The sequence below is a fragment of the Suncus etruscus genome, chromosome 8 (assembly GCF_024139225.1).
Source record: "Suncus etruscus isolate mSunEtr1 chromosome 8, mSunEtr1.pri.cur, whole genome shotgun sequence".
In the NCBI taxonomy this organism is placed as follows: Eukaryota; Metazoa; Chordata; class Mammalia; order Eulipotyphla; family Soricidae; genus Suncus; species Suncus etruscus.
The window spans coordinates 18,781,130-18,800,179 of record NC_064855.1 but is presented as its reverse complement, the minus strand read 5'-3'; the positions used below and the strand labels follow the sequence as shown (position 1 = coordinate 18,800,179).

At 50.4% G+C, this 19,050-nt stretch overlaps 1 protein-coding gene across 2 annotated transcripts in view; it reads left to right on the top strand.

The window, feature by feature from the left end:
• The window catches only part of ZBTB16 (zinc finger and BTB domain containing 16), a 173,304-nt gene extending 171,970 nt beyond the window's left edge, over window positions 1-1,334 (top strand). For both annotated transcript variants that reach the window (XM_049778677.1, XM_049778676.1), the window contains one exon: window positions 355-1,334. In XM_049778677.1, coding sequence (XP_049634634.1) covers window positions 355-584 — 230 coding nt within the window. In that variant the 3' untranslated portion in view covers window positions 585-1,334. The remainder of the gene's footprint in view (window positions 1-354) is intronic.
• The last annotated feature ends 17,716 nt before the right edge of the window (window positions 1,335-19,050 follow it).

Sequence of the window (19,050 nt, the reverse complement as noted above, 5' to 3'; positions counted from 1 at the left end):
AACCCCTGAGCGCTGCTGGGTATGACCCCAAAACCAAAAATATAAATAAATAAAAATAAACAAATCAAATACCAGTTATCAGATTGGTCTTGGTTTGGTTTTTTATTTATTTATTTTTTTTTGGAGGGGAGGCTGTACCCATCAGTGCTCAGGGCTGACTCCTGATCTGTGATCAGGGATCACAGAGCTTGGAGGATCTTGGCAAGGGCTGGGGGTTCCTTTGTAGCACATGGGATTGAACCCAGGTTATGCTTTTGCACATGGTCTCTTGGGAAGGGGGCCCCCGGCAGTCATTGTGGAAGGCTCTGTTGGCAAATTTTTAGCTTCAGGGACTGTCCCCATTTGCCTCCGCAGGAGAGAAGCCCTTCGAGTGTAAGCTCTGTCACCAGCGATCCCGGGACTACTCGGCCATGATCAAGCACCTTCGCACACACAACGGCGCATCGCCATACCAGTGCACCATCTGCACTGAGTACTGCCCCAGCCTGTCCTCCATGCAGAAGCACATGAAGGCGCACAAACCCGAGGAGATCCCGCCCGACTGGAGGATCGAGAAGACGTACCTCTACCTGTGCTACGTGTGAGGTCGGCTGGGAGTTGAGTAGGAGACGTCATCAAAGGTTGACTGTGCAAAACAAAGGAAAAAGAAAAAAAATATATAGAAAGAGAAGGAAAAAAAAAAAGGAAAAAGAAAAGCATCCAGAGAGCTGTTGGGCCTCAACTTCTCTCCGGGGCTCCAGGTGACCCCGATGCCATTGCTCCCCTCCCTGGGGTACCTTCATCCCCTGCACCCCGCTTTCCTGGCAGGAGGCTGGCCCAACTTTCCTGGGGCTGAGGATGAGGGTTTAGTTCTGAGGGGAATCTTCTTACCTCCCCATCCTGAGGTGTCCAGAAACATGCCAGGAAGAAGAGGTGTCCTGTTTAGACCCAGACAATCTGCTGTCCCCCTGCTCACCGACCTTCCCCACCCTAGAGACGGGGCTGACAGGCAGCGGGAGGGCCAGGCTGGTCTGGGAGACATGGACTCACTCAGAATGTGGCTATGGATTTCTGGGTGCAGGTCGGAGCGAGAGGAGCTTCTCCTTTCTGTCTTAGTCCGCCCGCTGCTTCCTGCCCGCTGGTGCATCTCTGGGCCTCCTGCCCTCTCCTTCAGCTGCTTGCTGGGGTCCTCCAGCCCCCCTTTCTGAGAACACACCTCAGATTGGGGGGTTTCCCTCCCTTCCTGGCTGAGCCCCATCGCCCTTCACAAGCGCATTGCTACTGAGCTGCTTTGGCTTCTGAAAAGGAGAGGCAGGAGAAGGGGTAGTGACTGTCCCCCACGGCCAGCTGGGTCCCTGCAGTCATGGGAGGGGGGGAACAAGGGACTAGGGAAAGGGAGCCCAGCCTCCTCCAGATGTGGCCTGAGGAGTGGACCCCTGAGTTGGGGTGTTGTAGTGGTTCTGTACAGAGGAGTTCCAGGAGCAGGAGTGAGTGTGGCCCTGCTGGCTGCAGGCCCCATCAGCCCAGGAGGAGGAGGAAGCGTTTTGGCCTTGTATTATGTTTTCTTCTTTTTCTGTGTCCCGTCCCCCTGTTAGCACATTGTACTTGAATTACCTCAGTTTTTTGTGACCTCATGAGCTTTCTTAATCCCTGTATCTCCTTTTTTTGGTTGGGGTTGGAGGGATGCGGGGCGGGGTGTGGTGTTTTTCTGTTTTGGGGTGTAAGTGAAGAATTGGTTGAGCCCACTTCAGCTGGTGCGCAGTGTCCATGCCCTGGCGGCCGGCCTCCCTCCCCCTGGAAGGAGATGTGCGAAGTGAAGAACTCAGGATGTGGGGGTGAGGGCTGGTGGGCACAAGGGGAGAGTTGGGGGCAATAGCTGATCCGGGCCCCATTGGTTCTGCCACAGCCTGCTGTCTGTGCCCAGTGCACTCACCCACAATTTGGGGTGGGGGTCACTGAGGCCTGGAGGCCTCAGATCCTTGCAACATGTCACCCCTCCTCTGCGTGTATTAATGTTGCCAAATGGGTCTCTCTTCCTGGCTGGTGTGTGGGTGAACCAGTCTGGGTTGGGTTATGTTATGTTTGGGGGGGTGGGCATTGTTTTTCTAAAAGCTACCTCTTATGTTTGTCCGCTTGTTCTTTGGTTCCCTCTGGCCTCATGTCCCATGCTCTGTGCCCCTCTCCCCTGTCCCCAGCGCCCCCCAAGTTCAGAAAGCCTGGCTGCAGTGTTTGTTGGCTTTGGGACAGCGTCTTCATCAGACTGTGTGTGTGTGTGTGTGTGTGTGTGTGTGTGTGTTTGGGACAGCGTCTAAATCAGACTGTGTGTGTGTCAAAATGCGGTGTAGGGAAGCAGTTGTGGGGAGAAGGGGGTGCAGGAATGAAAAGTATTGGAGGATTGGGTGCTGCTTAAACATCCCCGTCCCAGCCTTCCCTCTCCCAGCCTATCTACACCCACATCTGAAGGCCTTAAAAATTATGTGATGGGGAGACTTGAGTTGGTTAGACAATTGGGGGGAGTTGGGAGGACACTGTTTTTGCAGTTGTAGTAATGACTTAGTACTTCAGAAAAGAGAAACCAGTTAAACTTGAACTGTGTGGCTAGAGCAGTTATTGGGTTGATAATGTGAAGTGAAATTGGGGAACACACCCATAGGAGATCATTATGCACTATTGCTTCCTCCCTAATCCTGGAAGAAGGGGGAGCTCTTATCTAGCCTTTGGGGAAATCTCTTAACCTCAGAAGCCACAATCTGCAGAGTTAGCTGCCGTTTGACTTTGGTGGAGATGAAAACACCAATTCCACTATTCCATAGATCCGAGTAGACACGCCACCTGCTGCTCCCTGTTCACAGAAGTTGAGAGGGTTAAGATGGACAAATTGTAATAACATGTTGGTCCCTTTATCAGTTCTACAGGATTGTGGTCTTTCCTTCTATGATGTGAATAGGAGAAAAAAAAAGTCAAAAAAAAAAAAAAAAAAGAGACCCGCATTACCACTGCTAAGTAGACTCCATTCATGCGTGTGCTGTGCGTGTGCTGTCCATGTGTGGTCCTGTGTTCAATCACGCAGTGTGGACATCAGAGGTGTGGCAGCATTGGAGGCTACCAGGTCTCGGAAGGGTCCTGTAGGGAAGCTGGGGGCTCTATGGAAGGGGGAGACGTGGCCCTCCTTCCGGAAAACCCCAGGGCAGATCCTAGCCCTCTTCCCTGGCTTCCTTCTCACCAAGACAAAAGAACTCAGCTGTGGTCATGGTTGGCCCACCTTCGGGCCCAGGTGAGGAGTTCAAGTGACCTGGGCACTTCCTGGGTGTCTGATAGGGATAGGGCTGCGGGACCAGGAGGGTAGAGGGGGCCCTGTCCCCAAATGAACGCTGAGTCTTTGCACTTACTTGCCCCCCTGCCTTAGTGCAGAGCTGCTGCTGGCTTCCCTTGCTCCTTCCTTTCTTATCCGAATTAGTGCAGCAACCCAGCCCGCTAGGTCCAAGTGGGGGACAGTCCCTTTCCTGTGCTCTGCTCCTGCTGTAGTGTCTGTCCCTCCATGCTTGCGGCCATGTGTCCCCTTCCATGCCCCCCCTCCCTGGACCTACCCCGCACTCCTTCCAAGTGTTCAAATCCTATGTGTATATAGGATAGACAAATATATAGAGAGATTATACATAGCAAGAGAGATATAAAATAGTAAATATCATTGCTGCTGTGGGCTGCTTCGAGGAGGAGGCTGCAAAGATGGGGAAGGTAGATTTGGGGTGCAGGTGCAGGGGTGGGTGGTGGGGAGGGAGGCTGGGGGACCCAGTAATTCAATACAATCCAGGGATGCAATGTGGGCTTGTTGAATCTTTGTGCCTGAACAGTTTTTTCCATGTTTCAAAAAAAAAAAAGAAGTAAAAAAAAAAAAAAAAAAAGCAAGCCACAAAATTGCAATGTTTCACATATGTGCGGTCCCCTTGCGGAGGCTGCGTGTCCGGTGGGCTGTGGGGACAGCGGGAACCGGCTGAATGGCCCATCTTCCACCAAGCGAGGGGGCAGCAGTGGACAAGGCTTGGGGGGCTCTGTCCATCAGGCAGAGGGCCACCTTGTTCCCTGCTCCTGGGCCCGTCAAACTGACCAGGTGGGTGGGTGGGTGAGGGGGCGTGGCCTGTGTGGGTGGGGCCAGTGGGAAGGGCAGGGTCAGTACAAGTCACACCCCTGGCCAGTCTGAGTCCCCTGGGTACCCCCCACCCCCTGCAGACAGGGTCCTGGCCTGCCCGTGTGTCCTAGAAACCGTTCCCATAATGTTATGCATGATCTTCGTAAGGTTAAGAAGCCGTGGTGGTACACCATGACAACGACTCCTATATAAAGATAAAATTATATATATGTATGTAAATTATAGCACTGAGGGCCCTTGTGGCCCTGCTGGACCAAGCAAAACTAAGCCTTTTTTGGTTTAGGTATTAACGTTTTGTTTTGTTGTATGTTTGTTTCTGTGGCTTGTCTTTTGTCGTGACAGCGGCAAGTGCCAGTTGGATTGCTCTGTATCACAGAATAGTGTTTTGAATTAATTGATGTTCTAGTTGATGTCTACCTCAGCACCTCCTCTTAGCCTAACTTTAGGAGGCTGCCCAATTTTTGTTTCTTCAATTTAACGGCTACTTTTTTTTTTTTGTACCAATCTCTCTTCCTCATCTTTCTCTCCCTGACTCTCCTTGTGACTCTATTCCATCTCCCCTGTCTCTCTTCCTGTTGTCTCTCTGTCTGTCTCTCTCTTTTCCCCCTTTCTCTCCTCTCCTGTGGATCTCTTCTCTCTCTTAGTCCAGCTGACCCAGCCCAGTACCTCCCTCGATTCTTCTTGCCAGCCCTGTTCTCTCTGGAATTGGTTCCCCTGAGCTTGTCTGTCAGGCCCTGGTTGCAGCTCCCCGCATCTGCCTTCGTTTCGTGTAGATTGATGCGTTTCTTTGTAATTTCAGTGTTTCTGACAAGATTGAAAAAAGAAAAAAAAAGAAAAAAAAAGAATTTACTGCTGCAGGTTTTTTTCTCTCTCCATGTGTCACTAAGTGAAGTTTGTGCCTTCTATAGCAAAGAGAATATTTTTTACATCCTACTAACAGTAGATTTTTTTGTAGTGAACATTTTTTGTATTTTTATTTATAAGTCTCATAAGAAAAATAGCAATGTTCAGTTGTATACCTTGAATCTGCAGTTAGAAGAGAATAAAGTTAATTCAGTTGTCTCTGGATTGATGTATTTCTTCACCTTTATTTCTTAAAATAAAGAAAAAAGTGATTTAGGTTGGGTAGTGTCTATTGGGGATGAGGGCCAAGAAAGGTCTTGAACACACATCTCCGCAATAGTCTAGATGGCTCTTTGCAAAGCTCTCTGGAAACATTGTTTAGATACATTTTGGTTAAAAGATTAAAATTCTGGGGCCAGAGAGAACAGTGGGTAAGAAGGCACTTGCCTTGCACACAGCTGGAACGATTTCAGTTCTCTGCATCCTATATGCTCCCCTGAACCCAGCCAGGAGTGATCCCTAAGTATAGCAGGTCTGACCTGACTCCCACCCCCAGAGACAACAAAGATCACCATTCGGCCTCTGTCCCTGGGTCCTTGGAGCAGTTGAAGAAGTTGGCAGCCATCTATCTGCCTGTTCCTTCAGTGGATCCTGAGGTGCAAGTCCAGACCTTGAGTGTGTTGAGCAGGTGGGACGGTACAGTGGGGTGCTGGGAGGAGGGTGGGCAGCCCTAAGCTTCTGCCCTTCCAGCCAGCCCACAGGTGGAATCCCTTTGCTTCTGTTGGCATTTGCCAGGCAGGCACTGATTGGAGAACTGGCTTCAACTCTTGTGCCTCCTCAGAGTCCTTCCTCAAACTTGACTGGACTGGACTGCTCTCCTTTGAAATTTCCCACTTCCAGTGTCTTCCTGTAGCTCAACAAGAAGCTGCTACCTAGCTTCAGGGTTCCTCTGTTTGTAGCAGCCTTGCCCCAGGGGAATGGAGAGGAAACTGGGGGTGTCTGGCTACTGCAGACCCACTTAGAACTGTTACCACCAGCCTGCAGGATGGTGGGAGGGGGGCTCCTCTGGCTCCCCTTCCCACCGCCTCTTCCAAGCTCTAGACCAGGGGTCTTCAAACTACGGCCTGAGGGCCACATGCGGCCCGCAGAGGAGTCTGATCTGGCCCGCCAGCAGTGAGCACTGTTTGGTTGCCAAGATACCTGCCAGCATATACACTCAGTGTATATCCAAATATCAGGAACCAGGCACTCAAAATGGTCACCATCTTTGGTAGCACTTATGCCTGTGAACAGACTTTTTCAAGAATGAAACATCTGAAATCTCCAACCAGATCAAGATTAACTAATGCCCACTTGCATCACTTGTTATGGCTGGCAGTGACAAATATGGAACCGGACATTGACCATGTCTTTAGCCAAAAGCAGGCCCACAGTTCCCATTGAAATACTGGTGCGTGATCTGTTTATTTATAAATGGTTTTCATTTTATTTATATAAGATATGCAGTGTGAGTAGGAATTAGTAGCTCATATAGTCCGGCCTTCCAGCTCTCTAAGGGACCGTAATCTGGCCCCCACTTTAAAAAGTTTGAAGACCCTGCTCTAGACCAAGCCCTCTGCTTCCACTGCACCTTAAAACCAGCCCTCACCGAAGTGATTGTTTTGGGGGTGGGGAGCTGTGGAGGGAGGATCCAGGGTTCCAGGACAGCAGTTTTGGGGATACTGGGAAGAGGGTCTTAGTCCCCTGCTCCTGGGTTCTGTGTGAGCCTGAGGGCCCTAAGCTGTAGAGACCACATCTACTTGCTTTCTCTTTCTCTCCTGGAAGCACCTTCCACTGGGCAGCCTCCTTTCCTGCCCTCTCCTCCCTCACCTCTCCCCTCCAACATCCTCTCCTTCCTCCCCTCACTTTTCTCCCTGTCCTCTCCCTCACCTTCCCCTCTTTATTTTCCCCTCCCCTCCCCTCTTCTCCCCATCTCCTCTCCTTTACTTTCCTTCCCCCCTTCCTCCTCACCTCTTACTCTCCCTCTCCTCTTCCCCTCTCCTTCCTCCCCCTCTTTTCCTTCCCTTCCCCTTCTCTCTTGTCCCCCCTCCTTTTGCCCCAGTCTCTGTCCCAATCCAATTTTCTCATCCTGGAACAGTTTTGCACCAGCAATCTGTGTGGTTGGACTTGGAGCTGCCCACAATCCCTCCAGCCCCTCCCCCTGGCCCCCCATTTCCAGGCCTCCAGCCCCTCCCCCCTCGCCTCAGCTTTCTCTGACAGATGGGAGGGCCGTGCAAGCTCCCTCTTTAAAACAACATTTAATCGCTGTTCTCTGTTCTCCAACATCAAAGCTGGGCTTAGGCGCGGTGCTGGGGTCGCGGCTGCTTGGGGCCTGGAAAGGAGGTGAGTGAATAGGGGCCGGGCTGAATGGGCTTTGTGTGGCCGGGCTTTCCATGCTCTTTGACCCAGATATGATCTCATGGAGAGAAAGGGGCCCTGGCCCGGTGGCCTGAGAATGAGGGGCGGCCTGTCCCAGCCCTCCTGGGGCAGGATCCGCAGCTCCACCCAGCAGCCCCTGCCAGCCGGCCCAGCTGCCCCCTGCCCCTGCCTGCTGACCCGAGCTGCCTCTGCCAGGCCTGCTCCTGCCACAGGGACCCCCGGAGCGGAAGCAGGATGGCAGCTCAAAGAGGTTCCGGAACGTTCCTCCTGGTGGGGCTCAGAGTCCATCCGGGTGGTGTGTATATGCGTGTGATGTGTGTATACATGCACAAACCAGCACACATGTGGATTGTGTCTTGCATGCACAGACAAATGTATGTCACCTGTGCAGACTTGCACACAGACATTTGCTCACAGGTCCATTCCCACAAAGCTGCTTAGATCCAGCGAGCTCATCACTGCAGCTTCTGGGCCGCTTCCACCCCTACCCACCCCCGCCACCCTCAGCATGCCCAAAGGTGGCAACACAGCTGGGAATAAATCTTGCAATAAGAACCCAGTAGAGAGGTGTGGGGCTGAGCCTGGGACTGCCCTGTTGGGTCCTGCTCAGTATCGCCTGCCTCAGCCCAGCTGCTCGAACCAGCCCTTCACTGGTCACCAGCCTTCGGGGGTGCTGGGAGCTCAGAGTCCAGATTGTGTCCAGATTGGGGGCCCTGAGGATTCTCCAAACATACCAGTCGCTATCAAACCTCTGCACTTGCTCCGCAGTAGAACGCAAACTTCTCAACAAGGCTGATGGAACCCTCAGTGCCTGCCCTATTCACCCCTCAGCCTTGTGGGGGTCACGCTCAGGGCCCCATCTCTACCGCACATACCTGGACCACAGCTGCTGATTCCACACTTGCGTAATCCTCTGGGCTCCATCACACCCACCTGCCTAATTCTTCTAGTGGCTACTGACACGGCCATGGTTGTCCTGAGCTGGCACTGTAACCCTTGCTTTCTGGACTTTAAATGATTTTGGTGGGGGGGTAGTCCTCAGAATCTAATTCAGGTCTCATGCCTGTAAGGCACATTCTTTGCCCCATGGTGAATGAAGCAAACCCCTGCTCCCTATGAAGCCATCCACTTCTCCATGTATTGGCCACCCCAGCAAATGCTGGGGGTTAGAGGTGAGGCCTAGGATGTCCCCAGCTGTAGAGATGCTACAACAGGATGTTCCGGCCACTGCTCACATGTGGGAGTCACACACTAGACTCTTCCTGGGGATGCCTGTGCTCAGTGCCAAGGACGTTTCAGAGGCACAGCGGGCGGGCTGGGGAGGGTCTTGTGTATGCAATGTGTCTGCATGATTAAGCGTAGGCACCGCTGCCTGTAGGCAGGTACCTGTCCCTCAGCAGGGATGGGAGCAAGTCCCCAAGTCCCCAGCTCTCTCTGGGCACAGCCCCACAATGGATAGCCTCTGCCCAGGGCTGTGCTTTCCGCTCTCCAGGGGGGCTGGAGTGAAAGTGAACTCTCATTTAAACCTGACTCCAGGCCCGCAGCCCCCCGTGGAGCTAATTACCCCGGAGTTCTAAACTGATTGCTGTACGCTAAGCTTAAGCTCTCCTTTATTTATTTACTGACTACATTAATGGCGAAGCCATGCGGCTCACCGCTGCTCCTACTGTACAGCGGCTGGATAGTTCCTTCCATCCCTGCCCGGCCTCTCCCCGAAGGGCCACAGACACGTTGCCTGACAGAGTCCCCAAAACCACCACCTTAACACAACCTCGGGAAACCATTTCATCTTCAGCACACTCTTGCAACGCAAGGCGGGCTTTCTTGGTTCTGATCCTGGGGTGTAATGATGGCGCCTCACTTAACGCCATTCAATTCAAAGACATCTATGAGTTTCCACAGAGCCATCCACCCTTCTGTGAGGTGCCTGGCTCAGCTATTTCACAGGTGAGTGACTGAGCCCTAAGTGCTTCCTTCCTGACACTCAGTTCTCTTTCCATCCCCTGCTGCTCCATGAACAGTGCTTAGGGCTTCCCTATCCAGATTGCTCCTGCCACATTCTCTGTGTCGCCAGAAACTGGCTGGAGCCACACCTTCGTTGTCAGCCTTTCCCAGCCAGAGGAAACGAGCACAAGCCTTAGTCACATGCCCAACGCACTCCAGACGCTGCTCACACCTGGTGACGCTGTTCAGTGGCACTCTTGCAGGTTGGAGATCCCGGTGTGAGGGTGTAGCAGTGGGCACATGCCCATACGTGTGGCTGGAGCAGCTGCCTGGAGTATGGCAGTGGTCTTCAGGCCAGATGGCACACCATCATGGTGCAGCGAATGGACCCCTGGCATGGAGCACCAAGCTCGACGTAGATTCAAAGTAGCTTGGCGGCTGCCTCCTCTAGGAAATGGAGCAGCTGGCGTCTGGCAGGAAAACCCAATTTCAGAGTTAGATCCCTGGACTTGAGGACTGCTATGAACATCACTGCATGCTTTTGACACCTCTTTGCTGCACAAAGTCTCTCCAAAGACCAGTTTCTTGTGCGCACGTGTGTGTGTGTGTGTGTGTGTGTGTGTGTGTGTACATTGTCTGTCCCTTGTATCTTCAGGACAGCCAGACCCATGAGTTGGCTTTCTAAAGATGCAAACTCTACATGGGGAACCGGGGAGCTGGGGGCGTCTACACATCCATTTCCAGGGCAGGAGCCTCTAAGCAGGATTTAGGAACAGGATTCATCAGGGCTGCTCAGGGGCTTGAATGCTGGGACTCTGTCGCCACCTTCTGGGGAGAGGTGCTTGCCAGGAAGCATCTGGCAAGTCATCTTTTGGGAGAAGGGGCCCAGGAAGCACCTGGTAAGGGTCTCTTGGGAGAACATTCAGCTGGAGTTTCCAGAAGTCCCTCCCCCGATATCATGACCTTTTTTATTCCCTCCATCCCAGTCTCCACCCACTGGCTGTATCAAATCCAATTCCGCCCACCCTGTAAAGTCTGGATTGGAGTGTGTTGGTGGGTGCAGTGGGGAAGGGTTGGGGTGATGCCTGGTTGATGTTCTGGGCTTGGTCCCCAACATCAAAGCACACCAGAGGCTGGCTGGCTTGGAAGCAGCAGTCTCCACTCTTCAAAAGCTTCCCCCAGTCACCCTGGCAAGCAGTGGGATGGTCTGGGGGAGCCCTCCCAAGGTTGAACTTCTAGGCTTCCGTAATTCTTGCCACTGTGAAGACCCAGGAGCTAGGGGGAGCCTCTGACTTGGCTAGGCACCTGTTGGCTCTGCTCAGTCCGATGCCCTCCTCCCTGGCTGGCTCTGCTTAGTGTGAGCCTCTGCTGCCACCCAGAGGAAAGATAGGTCAAAGGCGTGTGGGTGCGAGTGAGGGATTGGAAGCCTGGCTCTGCTGGGGGAATTGGCCTCGCAGTTGGGCAAAGCTCTCAGCCCCTAGCTTCTTCCCCATTAGTGTGACTGGCGAAGCCCAAGGATGGCACTGGGCCTTTCCCTAATTTGTGGGGTGCACATGAAGCCTGGCTGGATAGACCTTTCCTTCCTTCCCTCCTTCCCTCCTTCCTTCCTTCCTTCCTTCCTTCCTTCCTTCCTTCCTTCCTTCCTTCCTTCCTTCCTTCCTTCCTTCCTTCCTTCCTGCTTATTTCCTTCATTCTGTCCTTCCTTTCCACCTTCCTCACTTTCTTCATTTCTTCGTTTCTTACTCCTTCCTTCTGTCCCCTTCCATCCTTTCTCCCTTTCCTCCCTCCCTTCCTTTGTCTTTCCTCCCTTCTTCCTTTTTCCTCCATAATCTTTGCTCTCTCCTATCCAGCTTTTCCTTCCCTTCACCTCCCTCCCTCCCTTCTTTTCTTCCTTTCTTCTCTCCCTTTTCCTTGCTTCCTTTCCTCCTTTTTTGCTTCCCCTCTTTTTTTCCTCAGTTCCTTTCTCCCTCCCTCACTTCCTTCATTCCTTTCTCCTCCCTCCCTTATTCCTTCTCTTTGATCCTTCCCTCCCTCTCCCTCCCTCCATCCCTTCTTCCTTTCTCCTCCATATTCCCCTCCTTTCCTCCATTTCAGCCTTTACCTTCACCTCCCTCCCTTCCTCCTTTACTTCCTTCTTTCCTTTTAAACTTTACTACTTCCCTCCCTCCCGCCTCCCTCCCTATTTTCTTTCCTTCCCCCTTTCCTTCCTCCTGTCTTTCCTTTCTTCCTCCTTCACTTTCATCTCTTCTTTCCCCCTTTTCCTTCTTTTCTCCCTCCCTTCCCTTCTGTCCTTCCCTTCCCACTCTCCCTTCTTTTCCCCTTCCCTTCCTTCTTTTCCTCCTCCATATATACTTTCCTTCTGCCCTCTCTTTTTTGTTTTTCCTTCCCTTCACCTCTCTCCCTCCCTCCCTCCTCTCCCTCCCTCCCTCTTCTCTCTCTCCCTCCCTCCTCCCTTCCTTTCTTCTAAATTCTAAACTTACTAAATTCTAAACTTAATTAAGAACTCTCCATATTCTTTTCCACAGGAATGAACCAAGCAATATTTCCACCAGAAGTGGATGTTACTTCTTTTTACACTACAACACTGCCAACACAGATCATTTACAATATTTTTGGTGTATGTCATTCTGCTGTAAACTACCTTCCTTCCTTCCTTCCTTCCTTCCTTCCTTCCTTCCTTCCTTCCTTCCTTCGTTCGTTCCTTCCTTCCTCTTTCATGATGCACAGGTGCCTCAGACTTTCTCAGCGTCTGATATCCTGCCATCTCTGGTGGCCTTGTTTGACACCATCATGTCAGAAGAAAGAGCAGAAGGTGGACAGGTAAAACCACCACCGGATAATGCAGATTCCTTCTCTCCTTCCAGCTATCCGAAACATACAAAGTTCTGCTACTTTCCCTGAGAGGAGCGGTTGATACCGGAGGTTTCTACCCACCTGCTCCCCTTTCTTCCTGCATATTCACCCCAGGGATGAGTAAATCTGAACTCTGCCCAGTTTTTGCTTTCCTCAAGAGGTCTGAGCGCACAGCCTTTGGCCTGCCGCAACACCAGCTCTGGGTATTTGTGAAACAAATGACATCCACCTGGAAGGGCCAGAGAAGTTATGCCTGCCTTGGGCATTGGACTAAGAGACGGTGACAGTTCCTGTTCTGCAAAGCAAACCAAGCAGAACTGCCTTCTGCAGAGACTCGTTCATCTATTCCCTATGAGCCCATTTTATTTGCCATGGGCTATGCCTGGCTCTGATCTAAGTCTTGGGCTGTAAATGCGAGTGATTCACTGCTAGGTAGAGGCTTGCCAGAGGCCAGGAAACCCCGGCCTTTGCTTCCTGTGGCTTTCTATGACACCTAGCACACGACCACATGACACACGACCATGATATGATACACAACCACATCACCCAAGTGCTCTAAAAGCAGTTGAGCCTTTCTCATGCTTGAGGAGCCCAGAAATCAGAAGTTGAGGGTAGGGAGTGTTTGAGAGTCCGAACACATGCTTTGACAGCAGGAGACCCAGGTTTTGGTCTCCAGCACTTCCTGGTGGCCTGAGTAATCCAAGAGCATAGGGCTGGGAGTAGCCCCTGAGAATGCTCCAGAAAAAGGGACAGAAAGAATTGGTTCGAATTAGGACAAGGGATAAGGTGCTTTCTGTGCATGCTGCTGACTCTGCTATGACTCCCAGCACCAAATATAGTTCCAGAGCCCCACCAGGTGCTTGTGAGTGGGGTTCCTGAGTGAGGCCCCACACTTCCATCATCTGAATGAAAAACCTGAAACGCAGCTGTTGGGGGGCCATGTGAAACCTCCCCCAAAGTTTCTAGGGGACTATTCTCTTTACAAACTTTTGAACAATTGATTGAGCGGGCTGAAGCTATAGCACAGCGGGGAGGGCATTTTTTGCCTTGCATGCAGTCAAACTGGATTCGATCCCCAGCATCCCATATCCCTCGAGCCTGCCGGGAGTGATTTCTGACTACAGAGCAAGGAGTAACTCCTAAGCATTGCTGGTTAGTTCCCCCCAAAAAATGGGGTTCTGTGATTTACAGTATCAGAACCTTCTATATCCATAACCCTGATACCACATCACCAGTGTACCTGCCTCCTTTCCCCAGGTCCCCAACTTGGTAAGCACTTTTCCTTGAGTTTCTGGAGGTGAGTGACCCCTGGTTTCTAACAGCCTCATCGAGATCTGCCTCTGTCCCTCAAGTGTTCCTGGGATGTCTGAGTGTGATCTGCCCATCCAGCTGTGCTTAGGTGTCACCCCAGTCCACTCTGTTCTCATCTCCATCCTAATCTAAACTAGATTTACCAATGTCCTTTTTCTAAAGGAGCTCAGATTGCACACAAATGGGGAGGGGTGCCATTCAATCCACCAGCCCCCCTTTTCCAGTAGAAACTTTTCAGCCACGAGAATGCTGTCACATGCAGCTCCTGCTTCCAACAACAATGGGAGTGTGTGTGTGTGTATGTGTGTGCGCGCGTGTGCGCGCGCTGGGGAGAAACAGTCAGACCAGAGCCTCATGCATATAATATTTAGTTGGTGCCACATACATTGATACTCAGAGGTTACTCCTAACTCTGCACTCAGGGATCACTCCTGGCAGGGCTTGGCAAACTCTGTGGTGCTGGGAATAGAACCAAAGCTGGACCATATGCAAGGCAAGTGCCCTCCCTGTTGCATTGTCTCCTCAACTTCATGTTGGGGGCCTCCCCCTCTCTATTAGAATACTTGCTCCCAAGTTCCAACTCAGTTCAAGGCTCAAGACCCAGACGTTGGGGTGTATTTTCAAAGAAGTGGGAGCTTGCATATGGGCACACTGGTCCCAGACCCAGGTGTAGTGCTAGGAATCAACTCCCTGTACCTAGGCTTGAGTGGATGTCAGCATCAAGGGGGTCTGTGAAACGACAGGGTTGTTCTGCACCTCTGAGAGAGGCTGGTGGAGGACTGACATAAGATGTGCACTGAACTCGTCTAGGGTTCTTTGTGTCTCACCCTGAACTTTATGAGAGGGAGCAAGGCCTCCACTGCACAGCCTTAAAACTGGATTGACTAGGTGACTTTGCTGGTCGCTCCAGACCATTTTGCCTTCTCTGACTGGCCACTCAGCCCTGTTTCAGGCCCTTCACAACTCCCTGTCAACTTGTAGCTGATGATCTACCCTTTCTTCAACAAGTCAGCAGCTGGAGGAGAGGGCAGGGGATGGACTCTCAAGAGAAGTAGCAAAGAGATGCAGTACATAAACCTCAATTAGAGCTGGTTCAGTCTGTCCGAGGAGAATGAAGGTGGCCCTGGCTATGCTTGGGAGCTCAGTCACCATTCCCAGAAATACCTGGTGTGATGATGCTGGGCCTGCCAGGTGCAGGGCCCTAGCAGTGCTTGGGACTGCCAGGGCCTTCATGGCAATACTCAGTGATCCTGAAATGCTGGCCATTGAATGGGGGTGGGGCATGGCATGTGCAAATCATGTGCCCCACCACTTTGTACCTTCCCTGGGGCCTTCTCTAAAGTACATTTTGAGCTGGGCTTATGATGGCCCAGAGGTAAGGTATGTTTTACACCTCTGAGACCTAGGTTTAATTCGTAGGCACCACAAAAATGAGTCAAATATGATGCAATCTGGAACACTGGAATGAACTGACAGAAAATAAGGAGTCATGGAGCTACAGGATAGTACAGCAGGTAGGATGTTTGCACATGGTTGCTCCGCATTTGATCCCCAGCATACCTTATGTTCCCTATGCATTGCCAGAAGTAATTCCTGAGCACAGAGTCAGGAGTCACCCCTGTGCACTGCTGAGTGGCCCCCAAAAGAAAAAAATAAAAATCAAGGAATAATTTTCAATTTCTTGAAGGCATCTTAACGGCATTGAAGATATATGAGGGTGAAACAATGATTAAAATGCATACACTGTAGCATGTGGTAGGGAAGATGACACCTCTCGGAATTTTCTTTAAAGCTCTTCTATGGAAACAAAGAGAAGAGATGTGGGGGTCTGGGAAGGTTGCTTTCTGGTAGGACATATATCTTGACTTTATCCCCAGCTCCACAGGAAGGAAAAAAGAAGGAAAGAAAAAAATAAAGGTCTGGGCCAGGAATGTGAGATGATGTGAGATTCTGGGTTCAGCCCCAGCCCCAGCATTGTGTGCCCCCACTCTTTCAGGGCACCCAACATGACTGGATGTGGCCCTTGCTGCCACTAACAGCATAGCTATAGGCCTCCTACTTGGGGAATAGTGAGAATGACTGGCCAGAAGCCTTAGGCCATAAATTTGCTCCCTGAGACACCCATGTACACTGAGTGTATCTGGGACAGACCTGGGATCCCAAGCATGGCTACATAGTCTGTGATTTCCGGTGTGATTGTCCCCCTCCCCCAAAGCTCTGCAGCTTTTTGGATGAAAGCATTGGACAAAGAGGCATGACCTCTGTTGCTGGGAGCATGAGGCCCCAGGTGTGCAAGGCAAGCACTCCTACACACTGTGCTCTCTTTTGCCCTTAAGTCACCCTACTGCATTCTTTGTCAGGACATTCTTGGCATCTGAACCCTTCATTGACTTTGGGGCCCCTCGGTGGGACTCCCAACTTCAAGCCCCAAGTGTTCTGTTTACCTTCCTGACTCAGAGCTGCAATTTGGTTGTGACGGGTCTGTTCATGCTCTGGGTTCTAATGCACCGATTTCCCTCAGGGCTCTCTGTCCTTCCATCTGTGAGGTAAGTCATCTTTGCGAGACCTGGGTAGGAAAAATTGAAGCCAAACCTGGGAGATGGGTTGGTGTGTAGAAGCACAAGCTTTGCTCACTGCAGACCCAAGTTTGATTCCCCAGCACCCCATGATCCCATGAGCACTGCCAAGAGTAACCTACGAGCACTGTAGCAGGAATAGCCCCAAGCACAGCTTGATGTGTCCACCCCCCCCCCAATAAAACCAATACGACAAAGCAAAAGCCATTAAAGAACTTGACCAACATCATAGAATTGGTTAAACTGTGTTTTAACTGTATGTTTAAGCTGTAGGCTCCTAAATATCAACCTGTTAACTGACATAATCGCTGCTCAGCAGATGCTTTCAGAATAAAATTTTCCACCAGCTCAGGAAATTTTTAACATCACTCCTTCCAATTCTTGAAGCACAGAGTGTGCTGGGTAGATGGGGGTAGGGGACTCTGCCTGCCTCCCATTGAGTCCAGCTTTCCCTGTTTTCTGCCAGGTTCAGCTCTGCAGACCTGTGTCTCTGGTGTGTCTGCTTTATTTCTCAGGAGAAATAGTTTCCAGCTGTTAACTCTGATTCCAGCTTCTTCTTGCACGTCTGCCTCAGATTGGCATCCAGCTTGCTGTTTCCTGTGCTGTCAAAATATTGAGCATTTCTTGCTCAAAGCTGCCTCCACTGTGAACTCCTGCCTCTATGGCCCAGCCTGAGAAGTGCTGCTGGTAGGCCCACGTAGATCTGTCCCAGTCTATGCCAGTCCCCATATGGTTCCTCTTCATCCCCTGGTTAACCTGCATTTGCTGTTTGGAGCAGGGTATAGAAAGTAGGAGGAAGCTATTCTTGACTTTTGCTCTGGATCCGTCCATGCAGGGACCAAGGCAGCGTAGGGATTGAACAACCACACACAAGGCCAGAATCTTACCCCTGCACTATCTCTCTTGATCCTGCATTTAATTTTTTGCTTTAGTTTTGTTTGGGTATCATTTGGGGCCACACTCAGCTGGGCTCAGGTGTGAAGGAAGCCTCAGGCTCCAAAACTAGGACCTGGAGAGAAATGGGTTTGGAAGCAAACATTGATGCAGGAAATCCACATAGTGAAAAGGAGTAAGAGCAAATTCAGGAATTCCAACACTCAAGCTAGGAATCCCACCACAAAAGCCTACCACTCCAATGAAGGAAAGCAGCTTAGTGGAGGAAGACCAAAGAATGAGAGACCTGCCTTTCTGAAACCCAGGCTTTTTTTTTTTTTTTTTGGTTTTAGGGCCACACCAGGTGATGCTCAGGGGTCACTCCTGGCTATGCGTTCAGAAATCCCTCTTGGCTTGGGGGACCATAAGGGACACTGGGGATTGAACCCAGGTCTGTCCTGGGTCAGGTGCAAGGCAAGCGCTCTACTTGTGTACTAGCGCTCTGGCCCCAAACCAGACCACACCCTAGGATGGAGAGGGAATACTAAGTAGGGAAGTATTTAGTAATCCAATCGCTAGATCACACCCTAGGGTGGAAAATGAATACTGAATAGGGTAGGACCCATATCTCCCCTAATTTTTTTTTTTTTTTGGTTTTTGGGTCATACCCAGCAGCTCAGGGGCTACTCCTGGCTCTATGCTCAGAAATCAATCCTGGCAGACTCGGGACCATATGGGATGCCAGGATTCGAACCGCCTTCCTTCTGCATGCAAGGCAAACGCCTTTACCTCCATGCTATCTCTCCGGCCCCAATTCTCTAATTGACTTTATAGAAAAACAATGTAATTTACATCCTAAGATGTAAATTCATATTCAAAGAAAAGAGTGGGTATCTCTAACTAAAATATAAAGATAAAGGTTACGATATTTTGCATAGGTGCAGCAAAACTTGGGAAAATAGAAAGAAAAAAATGTTTGGCTTAAAAACAGGGTATCCCTGAAGCAACTTACCCTAAGACCAACTGCAGGCTCCCGGCTCTCTAATTTGTCTAACCCCCAATGCCTTGCTTCAAGGTCCCAAGAAGGTTCTCCTCAATCACTGTTTTCACTGTCAGGTTTCAATAATTGGAGATATTGGTGTTAGCTCATATCATATGTCAAAGAAAGGATGTCCTGATGCACCTCCTGGTTTCATCTCACTATTATGTGGCAAGGCAGGCAAATCTCTCTTCAAAGTAAGTCATTGATGATTTCCAAGCCACAGTCAGGCTAGCATGTTATCCTACCCTAGAGCAAGCATGTACCAAGGCAATTCCATTCATTCCTCCAATCTCCAATTTTCCTAGGCCAATTTGCCTTTCTGATCTCCCTGTCATATCAGGGAGATATTGGCCATTGTAAAGATGTGAAGGTCAAATCAACATGTTGAGCTGGAAGGTGGCCTTGGACCTCTCATCCTCTGTAGGAGTGGCCTGTAGGAGGGGGTCTGTCCCATCCATCTTCAGGATTGAAAGAGACTCTGATCTCTAGAACTTTTCTTTTTTTTTTCTTTTTCCTTTTTCTTTTTTTCTTTATTTAAACATCTTGATTACAAATATGGCAGTGATTAGGTTTCAGTCATGTAAAGGACACCCCCCTTCACCAGTGCAACATTCCCACCACCAATATCCCAAATCTACCTCCATCCCACCCCACCTCCACCTGTACTCTAAACAGGCTTTCCAGTTCCCTCATTCATTCACATGATTGTGGTAGTTCTCAGTGTAGTTATTTCTATAACTGAGGATTGCTGCAAAAATGACTTTTATTTTTCTTAAAACCCATAGATGAGTAAGCCTATTCTGCATATCTCTCTCTCCCTTTGACTTATTTCACTCAGCATAATAGATTCCATGTACATCCATGTATAGGAAAATTTTATGACTTTATCTCTCCTGACAGCTGCATAATATTCCATTGTGTATATGTACCACAGTTTCTTTAGCCATTTGTCTGTTGAAGGGCATCTTGGTTGTTTCCAGAGCCTGGCTATTGGGAATAGTGCTGCAGTAAATATAGGTGTGAGGAAGGGGTTTTTGTATTGTATTCTTGTGTTCCTAGGGTAC